This window comes from Morone saxatilis, unplaced genomic scaffold (assembly GCF_004916995.1).
Source record: "Morone saxatilis isolate NCDOM2014 unplaced genomic scaffold, NCSU_SB_2.0 Contig19, whole genome shotgun sequence".
In the NCBI taxonomy this organism is placed as follows: domain Eukaryota; kingdom Metazoa; phylum Chordata; class Actinopteri; family Moronidae; genus Morone; species Morone saxatilis.
In genome coordinates this window covers 15,418,536-15,436,719 of record NW_023339751.1, presented here as the reverse complement: position 1 = coordinate 15,436,719, position 18,184 = coordinate 15,418,536, and the positions used below count along the sequence as shown (strand labels likewise).

General features: G+C 43.0%; 1 protein-coding gene across 4 annotated transcripts; it reads left to right on the top strand.

Moving 5' to 3' along the window:
* Positions 1–332: 332 nt before the first annotated feature.
* Positions 333–17,949, top strand: LOC118329329 (pleckstrin homology domain-containing family A member 1-like). 4 transcript variants are annotated; one of them, XM_035663457.1, is made up of 14 exons: positions 333–460; positions 4,947–5,170; positions 6,074–6,130; positions 6,258–6,303; positions 9,468–9,565; positions 9,997–10,128; positions 10,497–10,637; positions 11,159–11,227; positions 11,836–11,900; positions 12,039–12,102; positions 12,246–12,335; positions 13,772–13,845; positions 14,700–14,774; positions 15,938–17,949. In XM_035663457.1, exons 2-14 carry the CDS (start codon positions 5,030–5,032, stop codon positions 16,167–16,169), a joined length of 1,284 nt encoding a protein of 427 aa, XP_035519350.1. In that variant the 5' UTR covers positions 333–460; positions 4,947–5,029; the 3' UTR covers positions 16,170–17,949. The 4 variants fall into 4 exon arrangements, with proteins under 4 accessions (XP_035519350.1, XP_035519349.1, XP_035519348.1 ...); XM_035663456.1 differs by lacking the exon at positions 14,700–14,774 and having other exon boundaries at positions 13,772–13,812; XM_035663455.1 differs by lacking the exon at positions 14,700–14,774.
* Positions 17,950–18,184: the final 235 nt, after the last annotated feature.

The following is an 18,184-nucleotide window of genomic DNA, read 5'->3' as shown; positions in this document are numbered from 1 at the left end:
GTAGAATAATGTGTCTCTTTGAATGGACAAAAAAATAAAAATTGTGAGAACCCAGAGTGAATTATATTTTAGCGTGAACTAAGTTTATCATTACCTCCCTGCCTGTTGTAACTGGTTTTTGTCCCTTATAGTGGAGAGGTGTATCAGGTGAACACCTGGGAAAAAAAACATTTGGAATATTTGGTTTAACATTGCAGAGGTGGACTATGCTGCAAGAGTGAGGTGAATTTACATGACCTTTTTATACCTTATATTTTGACTTCTTTCCCCCCCAAAAAATTATATTGTATATCACTACTACCACCACCACCAGAGTGATCCTCTTCACTATAAACGACCTGTGCTCCACCAGCAGCAGCGCTGGAGCTCTGTCCTGGATCGGTGGAGATGGGTTGAGGCGGAGAGGAGCACCAACACCATCGGCCGCTGAGTGAAGCAGTTACAGTTACAGAAGACTCGGGTAAGTGGACCCGCGGAACAAAATGTACTTAATACCAATTAATAAACGCAGCTTTGGCGTTTGGCACAGCTGAAGTTGCCAGTTGTATTTTGACGATACTGTCAAAGACGAGTCGCCAATGTTAGCTAGGTTAGGTCATCGTGTATGATTAAACTTTGCCAGACCGTCAGATGAAATGAGCGGATAGTGAGGCGCTCTCGTTTGCTGCACTGTGAAGCGTTGGCTTGATATCTTACGCTTCAATGCTGTGTATATTTGTAAGTTTGTGGTGGGAAGTAGTTGCTAATAGCAGGCTAACCTGAGCCATATCTTAGTTAACTTGAGGCCAGAGAGCCAGAGTCTGATGCTGCTAACACAAATGTGTTAATCTGACGTGTCTAACGTGAGCTAACGTTAGCTGTCTGTGATTGTTTATCTGCACGTTATTCCCGCGTTGAAGTTGGAAGCTCGTTGGCTAGTAAATGGTTTGGGGTTTTAGTAACTCAAGGCGCAGTTAATGTTACTAGTTCAACCCAGTGAGCATCTTCATTTTGTCCTGCTGTGGAAGCACTGAAAAGCCTCACTAGCGTGCTGTTGTGGAAACCACGACCCTGCCTGACTGAGTAATGTGAAGGCCAGAGCCTGTCAAACCTGCTGGCCTTATGTGCAGCTTTCAGAGCCACATATTGACCAGAAATTACTCTTTTCAGCTGAACCGGAATGACCCTTCCCAACTTTGACCTGTAGAGATCCAATTAACTCCACGTACCAGCCCTTTCCCCACATCGCCTCTGGCCCCCCCATAGCATTTCTACCTCAATGATTTTTCTCTCCCTTTTGGTCTCTCTCTCTCTCAAATGCTCAACTACTAGTGTAGTGGACAATACAATTAGACATCCTCAACACCTAGACGTGCTTTATAGTTCATATGCAGGTGGGGATTAAAACAAGTGTCTCCTTTACAGTAGGGCTGCACGGTATGATACAAAAAGCACATTATTTAGACAGACAGTACGATTGCAATGTGATTCACGTTCATGGCAATGACTGTTTTTGCATCACAGTTTAAATTTTCACTTATGAAACTATTAAAAACATGATAATATGACATTTGTTGGGGCCTGTACCGAACAGACATGTTTTCTGGAGATAGAAGATTTGTATGCCAGGGAATCTGCAGCCCTCCAGTACTCATTACAATGCTTTGTCACATGTTTTACCTTTATTAAATATTACTTCCCTTGGATTTGGATATTACACTTAATAATTGTCTCATTGTAATACTGATAATATTTCAGTTGATTGAGCAGCCCTACCTTACAGTTACTGTTTGCATCTGTTGTGTGACATTAAGTGATGCACCAGTGGTCTAAGATCACGAAAAGAAAACAGTAAGGTCGAACCAGCTGGTCCTTACTGTTGTTTTATGGCTTGTCCTGTGTGACCAGTTGGCTGCCATGTGACAAAGCCTTCCAGCAAAAGTAAAGAGCGAGTTCACCAGCGAAAGGTTTGACCTAGAAAGAAGTCGACCAACCAATCACACAGTCTTATGAGACCTTCTTCCGAGTTAGACTTTTGAACTTGCTCGTGTCTTCTGGTTCCTACTTTGCATGTTTATTTTGTTAGTACACCCCTGTCACTTGCTCTTGTTCACTGAAAGTCTTTTTCCAGTCATGTGTGCATTACACAGGAAGCCCTGCTTTGTAACCTCGCACTTGTGAGCCCAGACAGTATGAGTGCATTTGTACAGGTACACTAGTATCCTGGCAATGATCTGTTTCTGAAGTATCCTAGTTATGTGTTTGACTAAGTGAAAATCATATCCTGGCTTCAGAAACTCCAATGTGTGACCTGGAGTACTCAATAGAAACTCAGATACTGTGTGTGTTTGTCTTCATAACAATGGAGGGATTACACAAGTACCGGTAATTAGTCTGTAAAAAAAAAAATAAAAAAAGGAAGATAATAAATCCATCTATGCTCTAGAATAAATATAAAAGTCTGACATGGTTACGCAGCTTTATATAATGTCATATGGGATTGTCAGAGAAAATGCATTGTCAGTTTCTTCTTTAATTGCTGGTGATAAGACAGAGAAGCCAAATCCAGTGCGATCATACACGCAGTCACGTTTCTCAGCCATAAAACAAGCTGGGTTTATCTTTAACTGCTGAGCTAACTCATGATGTGGAGGAGTCAGAGACTTTCCTGCAATTTATGGAGAAAACTGAATAACCAGTGTTCTCGTGTTCCACATAAACATCATATCCAGATCATGATAGCATTTGTTAACGTACTGCTGCCTGACATAATGTCAGAACCTCCTCAGTGATCATCTTTTCCATAGGTTGCTTTAGTGGGAATTTATTGCGTTTGAGACATCCACGCCATGTGAATTGCGTTAACATTAGATAGATATATCGGCCCGACCGTGTTCCAGCAGAGGTTAAGTAACTGCAGATATGCTGGCATCTGTGAATTTGACGGCCAGTAACAAACTGCTGCATTGAAATGCCAAAGATATGTCTAGATCATTTAGAAAATGTGTCTCTGTTACATAGTGACAAGCAATGAGGATATTTTTCAACAGTTAAAGCTGCAATAAGTCTTTTAGGCAGTGGAAATACACCTTTAAAGTTGATATGGTGAACTGGTGGTCCCACATCCAGCATATTTACACATCCACCCGTTACTTTACAGAGGAACATTATCACTCATTCAGAGTTGGATTTCTGCCCACCTGTCGAATGTCCAGTATACACTGTGTTTTTGGTCTCCTGAGGGAGACCAGCTGCCATACGCTCCATCATGCTCAGCAGCTAGTCACTAACAGTTTGTCAGCTGTCTGATCCTGAGCAGCTCGTGCACAGCAGGGATGGCATGCTATATGATATTATTGCACATCGTGATTAAAAACATAACATAACACATAATTGTGAATATTCTCAGATGGCTTGACTTGAAAAAGCAGTAAAGCTCACCAGCATGCAGTCTATATCGATTTCTTGATTTCATCTGGACAAGGGGGACCCCCACATCTTTCCAACAATTATGAGCCTTATTGAAAGTATTAAATATGTCATGTTGGTTAAAGAATGAATATTGGCCTATGTATTTCTATTCTATTTCTTCTCTTACTATAGTATACTATAGTCTTACTACAGTTATCATACCTATTGTTCTGCCCAGTTGTCTTTGAAATGAGGAAACTATGTCGTGTACATGGTTGCCTGCTCAACCATTTTGGAGTTTTCTCTATCTCTCTCTATCTCTATCATCTATTCTGCATCACTCAAACACACAAGCACGCATGCAGATGAGCTTGTGCACAGCACCTAATTTACATGATCACCAAACTCGACAGAGGCTCCTCTCACTCTCACATGACAATTGCTGTTTGTGCAGAGTCGAGATAGTTGCCTCTGACAGTGTCGCTCCTCTCTCGTGCCTGTGTGTCAAGCGGGATGACTCGGGTCGACGCGGCGGCTAACTGAGATGCTCTCAGCTCGGAGTCCACGCACAACAACCGGGCCTTTTGTCCCGGCTTTGCCCCCATCCGCCCACGCAGTGCTCATAATGTCCCGGAGAAAGAGCGTCTTTATCTGTGCTTTCCACAGACTCATCCCAATCACATATTTTAGGCTCCGTCCAAAAAGACAGCAGCTTCAACGGGCTAATGACAATATTCCTACAGTAATGCTGCACCCACCCACCCACAAAGAGTTTGACAGTGACATGTGTGCGTCCACACTCGTAGGACTAAACAGATGTACTCTAATCATTGACTTTTTTTGTTGACTGAGCTGTAGGTTTCGGGGGGTTGTGTCAGACTTCAGCAGGTTAAATATTGCATACGCTATCCTCTCGTGCGCAGCTTCTGAGGGCGTTTGTGTTGTTTCTCTGTGTCGAACATGGCTGAGCTCAATGGTGATTTTGTTTTTTGTTCTTTTTTTTTTCTCCTTTTTTTTTTTTTGACCATGCTCAAGTGGGTGCTCAGCTGTGGAGGGAAGGAGGGGACAGAAGGGGCCGGCCAGAGGCTTGCCAAATCGGATGAGAGAGCAGTTGGGAGGAGATAGCCCAGAAAGTGAGAGAGGAGAGCGCTGCGAGAGAGGAAGAGGGAGAAGGAAAGAAAGAGAGCAAGCCAGGGTGGGAGGAGGAGGAGGAGGAGGAGGAGGAGTAGGAGGAGGTAGAAGAGAGAGTGACAGTGTGTTACAAGAGAGAAAAGAGGGACTCAGGGAGAGCAAAAGAGGGAGAGAGAGAGAGTGGGTGAGGCTGATATAAAAGGATAAAGGCGGGGTTGTGGTTTGTGTCACATGATCCCCTGGCAGGCTGTAGCCTAGTGAGCTCCAGGTGGCAGAGAGACCAGAGATACAGTGGATACAGAGAGAAAGAGGGAGCAGGATACGCTAGCACGGCTCACCACAAAGACAACTCAAATCCCTTATTTACTCCCTCCCTCCTCACACGTGTCTCTCTTTCCACTCTTTTTCTCTCTCGGCCCCTTTAGGAGTTCTCCCCCGGTCCCGCCGCTCGCCCCCCGCTCTGCTCCATTCCCGGCCCCAGCAGGCCAGGGAATGTCCCGGCGGCGAGATGCCTTATGTGGACCGACAGAACCGCATCTGTGGCTTCCTGGACATAGAGGAGAACGAGAGCAGCGGCAAGTTCCTGCGTCGTTACTTCATACTGGACACGCAGCAGGGAAGCTTGGTGTGGTTCATGGACAACCCACAGGTAATTACACAGGGCTGTGTTAGCTTAGCTTTTAGCCTCATTTTGGGGGTTTCCAGGTTTCTGCACAGGCTGACGTTTTCATTTGTTGATGGAAAACCGGACAGTTTACAGGCGACCGCGTGCCTGCCATCGTCGGTTATCGATGTGGATGATCAGCTCTCGTGCAACTGCAGGCTACTGCTAGCTGAGCTGTCTTCATTCATTGGGAACACAAAGCTAAGTTCAGGCTAAGTGTTTCCATAAAAGGATGGGAGGACTTGTATTATGTAATTCTAGTTGACAGCAATTAGGAAGCACATATTACACTCCCAGGAGTAGGTCAGGTGTAATGGTGTGTTTGTGTTTTAGCTATCAGAAGACATTTTTCTTTAGAATGAACTGATGTTTAACTCTAAACCTGGGATAGTTTTTTGTTGTCTAGTCCTCTGGATGAGTCTGTGTAGATGGCACTGATATTTGCATTGACCACAGCGGTCGTCATTTTCTGACTCACGGTGTCACAGTTATTGCAGTGTAACTCTCTTCTTGGTTTGTATATCATGCTGGTTTGGATATGCTGTATTTGTAAGTGCGCTGTTACATGAAGTATTCATAAATCATGTAGTGCAGGGGAGATTTTAAATAATTCAGTAAGTCCCTTTCTTTTTATAGATTGAAAAAGCTTAAATTTTAATGATGTTAAATCTGGATCCCCTAGTTTCAGAAGTGCAGCAAGAAACTGAAATTAACTACTACGGAGTGCAAAGTATACTGTACTTACTATTGACTTACTCTGCTGAACTTGACTTCACTCCCCTACCACATTGCATTCTATCGATAATCCACAGCTAAGGCCTTAGTAGAGTAGTGAATGGTTAGCTTTCTGTTTTTGCCCATATTGTTCTTTTTATCATTCTCCCACAGAACCTGCCTGTTGGTGCAGACTGTGTTGGCTCCCTCAAGCTCACCTACATCTCTAAGGTAAGAAGAAACATTACCACCGAAGCTTATCTGACACTAACATGATAAGATTCTGTATAAATAGAATCCATTTACAGTATTTGGTTAAACTGGAAAGCTAACAGTTGTGTGCTTTGTCCTCCTTTAGGTCAGCGATGCCACTAAGCTGAGGCCTAAGGCAGAGTTCTGTTTTGGTAAGAAAACACTGATCATCTCAATCTTGCCATTTGTTATTAGTTTCCTCGAAAAATACAGACCTATTTGGAAATAATTCACTGATTTCTTTTACAGTTTAAATCCTTGTTTTCTAACTTGGGTCTTAGCTTATGAAAAAAACATACATCTTGTAAAAGTATAGAACGTAAAAAACCCTGCAGGGCTATGCAAACATCAGCATCACATGTTGACAAAGCTGAGTACACTTAATATAACCTAAGGGAGGAATGTTTGCTGTCCTTCTCTGCCCTCTAAACATGGTCAAGCACTGCTCTCCACATACGTTCTCTGCCACTGACCAGGCAGCCTTGTTCAACATTGTCTGTTTAGCCAACATGCCAAAATGCAGGAGGCGACAACATGGTTGTGTTGACACCTGATGAGTTTTCTTGGATCATATTTCTACATTTGATAAATTCAGAGGCTTGGTAATTAGACATTTCTCCCAACAGTCCTTTTTTTATAATTGCACTACTACAGAGAGACAGAGGTTTTTGATTCTTCCATCTTTCCTATTAATGTAAATATTAAAAGTGCCTTGTGGAGTTGAGAGTCCCCTTTGTAATTTACCCCAGAATAAATGCAGTAATACAGACTATGTTGTGGAAAAGACACCAAATGAAAAATGCACCTGCAGTAATAATGATTACATTTTCAAGCTAAGATTTACTAATTCAAATCTGACTGAGTTTCTCTGCATTGAAAGACCCTCGTTTCTATCCCTAACAACTTGTGTGTGGGTTCAAAATTCTGACCCCTAGGGCCGGGTTATGCTAGAAAGGAACTGGTTTGTACGACGGGCTTCCAACCACACTTAAAAATAGAGTGAAAATCTGTCATAATTTCAGACAGATACATGTCATCTCTCCTGCATGGCGCTCATTTGTTCACATGAAAAAGTGCCAGAAATAGTTTTGTAACGGAGGAAAAAGAGAGCTAGAGCGAGAAGTTGCCCTGGCTCCTTTGTCACCTCCGCACAGCTGGCCAGTCGCAGCCTGAAGTGGGTGTAAATGTCAGTTTTGGAAAGTTACAGAAATGTTTGCTCACAGTTCCCTCAAATCCAGTGACGAAGAGGTGTGGGGGCGGAATTTCTGCAGCTATTTTACCATCCAACAAGCAGTTCTGATTAGGGGTAGGACGATGTATGATATTATCACCTATTGCGATAAAGAACAATCTCAATCTCAAATTTATTCTGGAGAATTTCCATTATCGTGATATATCCTCACATGGCTTGACTAGAAAAAAGCTGTCTAGCTCGCCAGCATGCATTCCTATAATGATTTCCTGATTTATTTTGAACAAGGGGACAAGGGAGAGCCCACATCTTTCAAGTCATACAAAAATCCTAAACCTGTCACCATGGCTGATGGCTTGGTTAATCTAAACCGGATGTGTGGAAATAGTATGAATTGCAAATCAAAGAAAAGGGAAATGTGGTGAAATAAATATACGTGTTTGTAAGGTGAAGTGATTCCAGTATGTTTAAGTGCCATTTTAAAAGTATGAAGTATACTCGCAGTAATACCGTGTATTGCAATTATTTTGCCCGAGATAATCGGGACATAAAATTTTCATATTGTTCCATGCCTAGTTCTGATATCTGTCCCCCATCCGTCTGCTATATGTATCTATATGTCCCCTGATTCACTAGTGGACAGTGCAACAAAGATATTGCTATATCTTGACATTTATCCTTGTCCGCTCACCTTGTGTGGTCAGGATGGAAAGGAAAAATGTTGCATAAATATGAACCGTCATCAGGTTATTTAGGAGTAAACCTCCATTCCCTGTTTTTGTTTACTAGCCCCTCTCCCCTTCTTCCAGCCGCTTCAATGGCAGGAAATACTAGCGCGTTGACTACCGTGACTGTGCGTGTGTCTGGCTGCGTGAGCACACCAGTTGCCTTGTTGAGATTTCGACAGGATGCCGACATCCTAATCGGAACCTGATTCAGAGATGTATGAAGTTATTTTTACAGTGCCGTTTGTGTGCCACATGTTTTGCTGATATCTACGAATCCTGCTCCCCCCTCTCCCCCTTCCTGCATCTAGCAACTTAAGAAGAAACAGAAGAATTAGGTAATCGCTGTCACAGTCAACAAGTAGAGACCTGATTGCAATCTGTTATTGATGATGGATAGGTCTGTGCCGTACGTGTGGTGGTGATAGAGATCAAGAGTGGCGCATTCGTGTGAACTCTGGTGATTGGCTGCAGTTCTAAGCAGCACACATTGTTTTCTAATGTGTAACTGTGAGTCAAATCCTCCCAGATTTCGCCCCTAACACAGTCAGTTTACCTCTCCCAAACATATAGTGGACATTTAAAGGTTGAATTAACTCGTGCTGGTGATCTGAATGAGACTAGACAGACAGATTCATTTACAGGGAAGTGGAAAAAGGAGAGGGAGGGAAGTATTGCATGTGTCTAAGAGCTGGACCCAACACACAGAGCAAGGAAGAATGATCCTCATTGTGCCACAGAGTTTGAGCTCTCAGTGCCGTTTACAGCTCACCCCCGCCAGATTTACCAGTCCAGCTTTAATGTAATTTATTCACACGGTGTCGAAAGGAAATAGAGGAGACACAAGGACGGTTTGAGCTGCCGAATTGAAGGATTTATGGAAGAGAGAGGGAGAGAGAATCAGAGACTTGAGTTCTTTCAGCTTTTAAATCCTGATCCATAGCTAATCAGCATTTGACCCAAAAATTTCTTTGTGATTGAAAACAGGGTTTGCTCATGTTCACATGGGTGTGAAAATATGCAAGAATATTTGGTGGTTTGTAGCCGTGGGCTTTTTTTTTTTTCATGGTGGGTAGGTGGTGGCAGACTGAAGCAGCTGGATCTAGCTGGGTCATCATCCACATGGAGAGACTGCTGCTGGTAGTGTGTGGGAGAGTCCCTTGGCTCAGTTGTGTTTCACTTCTAGAGAAATCTCTGGCAGTGGATCTCTTCGCTCCCGTCATATTTTCTGTACAAGAATGGCAACACTCCCTCCACTGTACATCTTTCTTCTTATTTGTATGTGATCCATATTGAACTGAAAATGAATCAGATGATGTGTAAAGAATGTAGTCTGACTGTGACTATACTATACTTTCACTCATACTGTTCCCTCTGCTGTTTTTGTATGATCTATTAGTCATCAATGCTGGGATGAGGAAGTTCTTCCTGCAGGCCAACGACCAGCAGGACCTCGTAGATTGGGTCAACGCTCTCAATAAAGCCACCAAGATCACCGTGAGTCAAACACACGCATGCAAACATACACTGCATCTCTGATTCAGCTGTACTAATCTGTTCTTTTTGGCTCATGTTTTATCACTTGGAGAAACTTTTATTTCTTCCTCTTCTGTAGAAATGAATGAGTGGACTGTCAAGTAACTAGATAGGAGTGAGTCAGAGCATGACTAACAGGATGCTGTATTGTTTTATGGAGTGCCTGGATAAAGGACTGTTTCCATTGTTCTCCATGAAGCCATTACCATGCAGAGAGGAAATGTGTTACAGGCTTGTGAACTTCTGCATACATACAAGTTACATATTTTATCTACAGAGAAAAAGGCCAACTTACACCTGAAGTCCACAAAACTCCCTGTTTCTGTCTGGTATTTGTGTGTTAACAGCTCCTCTCAGATTAATCAGCTTTGATGGGTGTCTGTTTTCCTAAGGTGCCAAAGTTGTCTGATGGCCAGCAGAATGCAGAGAACCAGAAGACTTTGCCAGATGTCGTAGGGCCCAAGAAACAAGTTTCCTATAAGACAGAGATCATTGGAGGAGTCCCCATCGTCACCCAGACTCAGGTAAAACATCACCCACAGCACCCAACTGTATTACACATACTGTATTTACATTCATGCACATAAGCACACTTAATGTTTTGACACCCACAGGAAAACACTCAGTGACCAACTGTTGGCAAAATACTATATTATGTATATATAAATATATATTATTTAAAAAAGCACAATATTACTATTAATACATCGAATTTGATATCCTGCTATACTGCTTTACTTTTAACTCCAACTTCTGTCTCACCAGGATTGTGGCCAATGTCATTTGTGTTAAAACTATCCATCAGACTATGAAAATCTGTGTTTGTTTGTTTTATTAAAATGTTCTTGGAACTTGCACTTACACAATATTTCTGGTGTCCTTCACCCTCAAGCATGAAGGTGGTGATGGTGTAGACAGAGCGGAGCGTGAGGCCATGCATCGCTCCCACAGCCAGCTGCCGTACTTCCTGGGCAGGCCCACTCAGGAGCACACGGTCATCAAGTCCGGCTACTGCGTCAAGCAGGGCGCTGTGGTGAGTACCAGCCTCTCTGTTGGTTGTCTTTTGGGCTAAGATGGTTTCACTTCGTTTTCTGGTACCATTCAGAGACGTTGGGACTCTTGAAACATCTTTCAAATTAGGCGTGTAGTTCTGGCTGGGTGTCACTGGCTGCATGCAGTGCTAGCTACACTCTTATCTGAAAAATCCACTGTATTTATCAATCATCACCAACATGCAGCCACATTTATGATTAATGGCAGCAGCATACATAAATAGCAACTTCACGTCAAAGTCTTATGACTTAGTGAATGCGAGGTGATAAGACTTGATAATGGTAAAGAACTTTGTTGCCTAAAGAATGGCAACTTTTCCAATGTGTCCATTTCTGTACATTCTAAATTCCCAATGATAATAAACTTCCCTCTTTATTGTATGTAGACGGTGAAGTTGTGCAATGAGTACGAAGTATAAGTAGAATTTCATTATTATAGTAATCTTGTTTTGTCTGGAAATTATACAGAATCCCTGAACGTCTTTTCCTCTTTTCCCCCTAGATGAGGAACTGGAAACGGCGGTATTTCCTGCTGGAGGAAAACTCAATGAGTTACTTCAAGTCAGATTTGGTAATTAACTTTGATTAAGTTATGCGAAGCCTTTAAGGAATGTTTTTATTGACGATGCATGTGGGTTAGATTCACCCCACAGTCACAGTCACAGAGGCAGAGTAACAGCAAACACACAGTCCCGAGTTCTAACATGTTTTATCCGCAGTCTGTGGAATTCAATGCCTTCACCTCACATGTCCTATCATGCCTTGTCCCCCCCCCCACCATCAGCCTTTCTTACACACATACACACACAGACTGTCCTCAGGATAATACTGCACGTCCCATACCCCGTCCTTGTCCGGGGCTGCCCTTATTTGACAGCTTTATCTGTCTATTTGGCTATCAACAGGCCCCAAGGACACAGACTCTGTGTCTGCTGTATCAAATGGCCGGGTCAAGAAAGTTACCACCATCAGGGATTTTAGTTTGCAGTCTGCTACATCTAGGAAAGTTCACTGTCTTCTGTCCCTCTTACACAGACAAACTCTGCCTTGTTTTTCTATTAGCAAAAAAAAATAAAAAATTGTAATATACGTGTAAATGATCATATTTATTTTTGTGTTTTTAAGTTTTCAGGTTTTGGCTTATTTAAGTATTATTAATGGTTACTTTCTGGACTGTAGGAGAAAGAGCCTCTGAGAATGATCCCACTAAAGGAAGTTCACAAAGTCCAGGAGTGCAAACAGAGGTATTTAACATGTCCCAGCATTTTCCTATTGTACAAAAAACGTCTTTTGTCCAGGAGGATGGTGTTTACTTTTTCTGATGTAGATGAAGATATACATGAGATGAATTTGATCTGACTTGTTTTCCTCTTTTCTTGTAGTGACATCATGATGAGAGATAATCTGTTTGAAGTCGTCACCACATCAAGGACATTTTACATACAGGTAGAATGTTTTGAGTGGTAAAAGGAATGTACAATAGATTCCATTACAGTTCTGCAGTGTTCGTAAACACTGATTGTCTCCATGTCTATCCACAGTGTTTTCCCCACTGTCCTCAATGTCCTCTTCTTTTATGTCTCCACTAGGCGGATAGCCCAGAGGAGATGCACAGCTGGATCAAGGCTGTCTCAGGGGCCATTGTGGCCCAGCGGGGGCCTGGGAGGTCCGCTGCCACAGTATGTATCTTGCACTACAGTACAGCACAATGTTACCATAGAATGGATTCAAGTCATAATAAGTACACTTCAGATTTCAGAGATCTCAAATGTGATAAAGGGATATGACATGAGACTCGCTTACTGAGTGACATCTGGTGGTATGAGGAGTCAAGTCGAGATTATTCACAAGACTTATTTGTATTCTTTCACTCATGTCATTTATTGATTATTCTTTGCAGTTTCTTACTATCACAAGAACTCATACACCTGAAAGCTAAAGAGATGCAGAGTAGCAGAAACAGTAGTTTGGCAGTAGTATGTTTCAGATGAATTTACCGTATGACTACCTCATCATATTTCAAGAATATGAAACCCAGGTGTTCCAGTTGTGGTTGTATAGTGATGAAGTTAAATTCTTCTCTGTGTACACCTGTAGCTCCCAACTCCCAATTCCAGGGCACAAAATTAGCACCAGCCATCAGCCAAATGCTGGTAAAATATGCAAGTGGCTGGTAGATTTGCTTCACTTACCAGCCAAAAAACCCCCAATGGTAATCTGCTGAGTATCTGGTCAAATTTGAACCTTCCTTCCTTCCTTCCTTGCCGGTGGACAAAAAAAGTAAATTTTGCACCCTGCCCGAGCCACAGACCAGTAGAACGCCTTGGGACATTTGCAGCATGTTCTGCATTTTCTTCATCCCTCCTCATCACCACCCAACAGCAAAGCAGGGTGTTTTTTTTTACTGTACTTTCTTGGCTATGTAATGCCTTTTATCAGACCGTCAACAGTTGATAGATAACAGAAATGAGGGGAGAGAGAGAGAGAGAGAGAGAGAGATGATGAATGACGTGCAACAAAGGTCCCCAGCTGAATGCTATCTGGGGATGTTGCAGTTCATGTTCGGTGCCTTAACCCCTGAGCCACCAGGCGCCCCCTGTACAGATTTGTAACCAAAGCAGGTCATCAGTACATGAGATAACCAGTGATGACAGACCGGCGTACTCGCACAGACCACAAAATCAGTTTGAGTACACTACCTGAGTTTAGAACTGCTTAATTAGTTCAATCAGAAGCATACATGCATCGTGAAGGGCAAAGTAGACTTGGCAGGTGAGAAGAGAGAAGTAAACAAGCTCCATAGTCCTGACTGCAGAGGAGACAGTGTCCTCTGCCGCAGTTGGTCCCTTCTGGTTAGACTGGAATCATTCTCAACAGCTCTGCGCTGTCTGTTTCTCTACAGTTCCCTCTTTCTTGCCTCCTGTGTCTTTCTTTCTCTTCTGCTTGTATTTTTTTTTTTTCTCACCTCATTTTTCCTCTCCTGTGCCTCTTCTCTCTGTCCTCTTTTTTTCCCCTTTCTTTCTTTCTTTCTTTGTCACATTCTCTCCACCTCCTTCTCTCCCTGTGGGCAGACAGCCCATCTGCTCTAATACTGCTTTGCACTGTGTTGTTGCAGATGCGGCAGGCCAGACGGCTGTCGAACCCCTGTATACAGAGGTATACGTCCCGAATCGGGGAGTGCAGCAGCACGTATGTCAGCTCGTCTAAATCCCCCCTTTTAAACTATAAGTTCACCTTTTTTTAATACTGTTTTCCACTCACTGGCTGGCCCTTTGTGGTTGTAGACCTTATGTGAGCAGATCAGATCTGACCGCACATCTGATGCTTCCTTTTTTTTTTTTCTAAGAACCAACCACATCCTAAGTATGGCTGTGATAACCCAACAAGCGCTCCTCCCTTCAAGCCCTCGTCCTCACTGCTTCTCTTATCCACTTCTCCTACCTTGCTTTTCTTTCCGCCGCACTGTCACTTTAAGTTCAGCTCCAAGTTGAGCCCATTTCATTCAATGCGCTCGGATTGTCTCCAGTTAATTGTGTAAAAAAAAAAAAAAAAAGTTGTGTCAGGAGTTTTCGAGACTCAAGGTGTGCTTGATTTAGCTTCTCTCTCGCATGTGATGACTGTCGCCATGAGCATGGCAACAAATCAAGCACACCTTAAGTCAAATGCTAAAAAGTAATATTTTACTCGGGTACAGAATGCCTTAACAGCTGGAATAAGACCATCTATCCATCGGAAAAGACCTGCAGTCACTGCCTCCCTCCCTCCCTCCCTCCCTCACGCACACACACACGCACGCTCCTACGGTCTTCTTGGTCTTGTAGCTTCACTTGCACAGCTTTTACCTGTCCTCACCATTATTGATATGTAAAATATAAATAAACACATGAATTCATCTCCAGTCAAACACATGCACTCACCGCATGACGTACACCAGCTTAGCTATGAATACCGTAAGCCTGTTTCTATCTCTGTCTTTATTACTGGGTACATGTGTCTTTCACACCTTCTGTTTCTCTTCCCTTCATGCTCTGTTATCTCTGCAGTCTGCTGCAGCTGTGTACCTGTCTTAGATGTGTGACATCCTGCTTGTCTCTCCTCCTCCCTCCTGTTCGCTGCCTGTATGTTTTTTCTCTTTCTCATACACACGATAATATACTTGTTTCCATGTTGACTTCCTATACCTTTTTTTTTTTTGTGTGATGAATGTTTTGAACATTTGAACAGCTTTGAAATCAGGACTCGCCAGCGCTGAATCCACACGTCCACAGTCTGCAGCCGTTTTTCATTGTGGCATGTTGATTTACATGTAAATATTTGGGTTTGTCAGAGCTTTTAGAGTGTACAAGAGGCTAATGGGACATGCATATATTATGAGATCATATTAATTAATCAGTAGTGCAGTGATCTGTGGGCAGCTTTCCAAGTCTCCAGTGTACTATCTTTTCTAACCATCTGTCCCCTAAAATTCTACATGAGCTTGATTTAGGACCTTTGGATTCAGCATAAAGCATCGTTTAATACATATGTGACCCTCCCTTGGATTTTTAGACATGTTTGTTGCTAGGAAACTGATTCTTAAATATTGTGCCGCTTAAGTGGTGCTCTGTGGATTCACTGATGAGTTTCACAAGCCTGTTAAGTTGTGAGGGAGAAACTACTGTGTCCAAACACATCATCTTTTAAGGTCTACACAGATACCTGTCTGGGAGTCTTTTGGTGCTTTATAGCTGGGATGTTTCTCTAACCAACATTTCACCCACTGCTCAATGGCTTGCTTTCACGACCTCTGCTGTGTTTCTTCTTTCTTCCCATGCTTCTGTTTTGTGTTTCAGAGATTAAAATCTGACAATGAAAAGCTGTGATATAATGAGCAACAACCAACCACTGCTTCCTAAGGCACTCTGCCCCTCCACTGCAACCTGTTGAGACTACTAAAAACTAAAAACCTGCTGACACTACTACCACTACTTCCGCTACCTCTACTACTACTACTACTACTACTGCTTCTACTACTACTACTACTACTACTGCTACTGCTACTACCACCATCTCCACTTTCTAGCAAAGCTACATTCTTCAGCACCTACAACCTTGAGTACCAGCTCTGCTAAAAGCTGCATCAGGCTCCACATGCCGGTGTTAATTCCAAGTCTGTAACTCACTTTTTGCGCTTCTCAAGTAAACTACACATTTCAGGATTTCACTTTTCTCACAAACAACCACTCATCTTGTCTCCCTCACCCCTCGCTCTCTCTGTGTCCTCCCACTGTCTCTGCTGCAGGAACACGGCAGCCGTTCCACTTTCTACCGCAGCCCCGCGGGTCCCCCCGTCCCTCGCTCGCCCATATCTGCCATGCAACCATGCTACCCAGAGTGGGGGGCTGCTGTCACGTGCGGCACACGCTCGCAGCCTGGCGTGGGACAGCGAGCACTTCATGAGCCTGCTGCCACGGCCCAGTCACAGCCACACGCCAGCACGCCTGTCCCTGCAGGAGACGCGTCTGGCAAAGTGACCTGCGAACCACCTGTGACCACCATCAACGACTCTGAGGAGTCACCGTGGCGACGGCGGAGCAGCTTTGAGCCCCACATGCCCGAACCACCCCTGGACCTGGATGACGCTGACCTGCCGGTGAGCGAGGTCTGAGCCGTTGGACGTTAAAACGTGTTTGTCTGGATGTGGACTCCACAGATAGAGAGGAAACTGTGCGCAATAAGTGTTTCAAAAGGGCAGGCATTGGTTTTCAAACCAAAAGCTGTTGGCGGATGACAGCGTGCAACATCACAAACTCAACTTTTGAGCTCCTCCGTCAGTGCCGTCAGTGCCGTCAGTGCTCTAGAGACACACGTTGGGTCACCACTGAACTGCACTCGTGTGCCAAAGACGACCCAGTCTGCACCCACACCCCTCTGCCTGCCTGCTGTCGCATTTACAATCGTGTATTTATTTACTTAGAGTTGATGTTGTTAAACAAAACTACAAATTTTTAGTTTAGTCGTGCTGATTAGAATTCAATGACAGAGCTTTATTTTAACCTGTACAGGCACAACGGTGCGTTCAACGGTCTTTGTGGGCGGAGGATGTTTGTAAACCACTTTGTGCCAAGAAAATAAGGGAGCTTACAAGAGCAAACTACTTCCTCTTGATTGAGTGGAGTGTTCAAACTAAAGATTTACTTTTCATCACCTCTCTAATCTACTAATTTAAACTGTGCGGTCCATTCATACACTCACTATTGTAACCCTGGATTTGTCTACTATTGTTGGCCAGTGTTAGGGACATGTGTCAAGCATAGTCTGAGATCAGATTCTCGCTCTGATGCAAATTATAATTCCAAGATTCTGGACTGGTCTAGGACTAAATGCTGAACCCAGTGTATATAGACCTATTTTTTTTTTACATTTGCCAAGAATGACTTAAATTTCTCTTTATTTTTAAATATTTCAGTGGGTTGCTCAATCATATAATGACATGCTCACTTTTACCACAAGCTACAATCTACAATGAATGGTCTTACAGATAAGCCTCCTCTGGAAGTAAAGTGAGTTTGACTGTTCAGAAGCCCATAAGAAAAACAACAGTTTTGGAAACTATATAAACTATATGTACATGCCTCACAACATGAATCAGCTTCTTTGTGGACTACATTTCAGCATACCAGACTTTATGGACTCACTTTTGTGTGATGAGTAAACAGGAAGTACAAGGACTACGCTTGTAAACATTTTGTAATTCATAGTAATAAAACCTTCAGCAATAGGGCTGGGTCAGTTATAGATAAGCTTCATGTCCTGACAGACCGGGTAATAACAGGCTCATATGGGTTAACTTGACCTGGAGTCCATTGTTTGAATAACTGTATGAAAACCGCGCAAACATTTTGGATTAACAAAAAAAAAAAAACATTCAAGTTCAGACACTTCCGTTGCTTGTTACCATTTAAATGATTCCTCAGATTTTCTTTCTGTTTTTTAGTTTTTGTTCATCTACGGCCGCTCTGTGTGTTGTGTGTTTGCAGATTTATTTTTTATATGCTTTTCGATGTTTCCTGATCGTATTCATTGTACCTGTGTCGCCAACCCAGCAGGAGGCCGCTGCCTCGTGGTTTTATTTAAAAATGTCCCACTGTTGTCCTGCTAAATAATACACACTAATCTTTTTTTAAAGTGCCTGCTTCATTTATGCCCTGCAAAGTTCAAGCTAGTTCACCCTGTTTCAGTCTGGTGTAATTGGTTTGAATTGTCTCTATTTATTATGTGGATGACTTGAAAGAAATAAACACTGAAAATGTGCTCAGGTTTCATGGATTGTCATTCAGTAGTGTGCGTTGTTTATCTCCACGGAGCACAATCAGTCTGTGGAGGTAAATTGAGAGCTTTAGTTTAGTCTGGAAAGAAAGAAATGCACTGTTGCATGGCATTCATCACTCACCAAAGCTCCTTCTGCCCTCTTGTGGTGAGAGAAGACACTTTATTGAATGAATTCCAGTGGTCCAAAACACCATCTACAAGAATGAAAGCAAAGTAA

Excerpts from the sequence above, each read along its gene's own strand:
- LOC118329329 (XM_035663457.1), top strand. The coding sequence starts at position 5,030 with ATGCCTTATGTGGACCGACAGAACCGCATCTGTGGCTTCCTGGACATA. Across the intron at positions 5,171-6,073 it reads GGTTCATGGACAACCCACAG|AACCTGCCTGTTGGTGCAGA; the intron begins GTAATTACACAG and ends ATTCTCCCACAG. Across the intron at positions 11,228-11,835 it reads GTTACTTCAAGTCAGATTTG|GAGAAAGAGCCTCTGAGAAT; the intron begins GTAATTAACTTT and ends TCTGGACTGTAG.